The following is a 1,219-nucleotide window of genomic DNA, read 5'->3' on the forward strand; positions in this document are numbered from 1 at the left end:
GCTCTTCCTTTTCCACTGACTTGAGTATCTGAGCAGGACTCTGTGGCTGACTCACAGGCAACTCTCCTCCCAGCGTCTGACAGTACTGCTGGATAAGGGCATGCTCATCCTCCCTAGAGCAACAAAACAACACTGATGATAAAGACAAAGCAGTAACATTTTCATTATGTGAGCAAATATCTCCGTCAAGCTGAGGAGTTTTGTTTGTTTGTTCATCAAAAAGGACTAAGAGAGTAGGAAATAAGCCTGCAAGAATTTAGTATCTAAGCATCAGATGTGTGTCTCAGAAAATTGTATTAAAATCTTTATGAGCTGTTTCTACAAAATATACTGCAGAAAAACATTTAAACATACAATGCACAGGAAAAAGAAGATTGATCTGTAGTAGTGTAAGAAAACAGTTTAACATATGCACAAAGAACAAATGCTGCTGGCGGTTCGAAAACAAATAGCAAAAGCAAGAATCTGCGATAATGTAAACCAAAAATGACTGATTTGAAATGCCTTAAAAATAAATAAAACCTAACAAGCTATCTAGTATGTATTTACTTTTTCTTTTTTCTTTCTTTTTTTTTTTTTTTTTTACACTATAAATAGCTGACATTTTCAATGTTCTTTAGGTGACAATTTTGGTGTGCTCAACTTACCTAATAAAATTAGAGAGAAAAAAATCCCCACAGAATTCTCCAAGAAGTCAAAGAGTAATGAATCATCAAGTATCTAGCTAACACTGTGCACTGCACAAAGGGACTGACAGTACTGCAAAAATAATGCTACAGGTTTGGAATTAGCACTGTATTTCCAGACTTTTTTCCTGTTTTGATATACACATGCAAAACTCTTCCAGGGTAGCAGATAACCTCCTCCCTACAAGTTTAAGGATAGAAATAAACTGTCCTCCTCCTGTCTTGCATAGAAATTACTTTCTGGTAAGGAGATACAGAAGCCTTAGCACTTTCAATTTTGCTATAAAGTCCAAATTAGTTTGCTTTTTTATAGGTATGCCTTTCTTTCCCAGTTGCTGGATAGAAAGTGAAGGATACCATGTCCTAAAAACAGTTTGCTTGCTTGCTTACTCAAGGAGGATAAGTCAGCAGCAGAGAAACACATTCCATTCATGTTTTTAAGAGAGAAATTGATGCAGCAATATGAATGCTGAAGAAAACCCTCCTTAAATTCTTTTATTTGCTTGACTACAAAAGAGAGATTGCATACCTTA

At 35.6% G+C, this 1,219-nt stretch overlaps 1 protein-coding gene across 1 annotated transcript in view; it reads right to left on the reverse strand.

Annotated features, from left to right (window-relative positions):
• The window catches only part of LOC104529152 (utrophin-like), a gene marked incomplete at its 3' end in the record, with an annotated part of 22,587 nt that overhangs the window by 8,778 nt on the left and 12,590 nt on the right, over nucleotides 1-1,219 (reverse strand). Inside the window, 1 exon segment of the mRNA XM_010173364.2 lies at nucleotides 2-113. Within this exon segment, the coding sequence (XP_010171666.2) occupies nucleotides 2-113 (112 nt within the window).

Source organism: Antrostomus carolinensis, unplaced genomic scaffold, assembly GCF_000700745.2.
Source record: "Antrostomus carolinensis isolate BGI_N321 unplaced genomic scaffold, ASM70074v2 scaffold3188, whole genome shotgun sequence".
Taxonomy (NCBI): domain Eukaryota; kingdom Metazoa; phylum Chordata; class Aves; order Caprimulgiformes; family Caprimulgidae; genus Antrostomus; species Antrostomus carolinensis.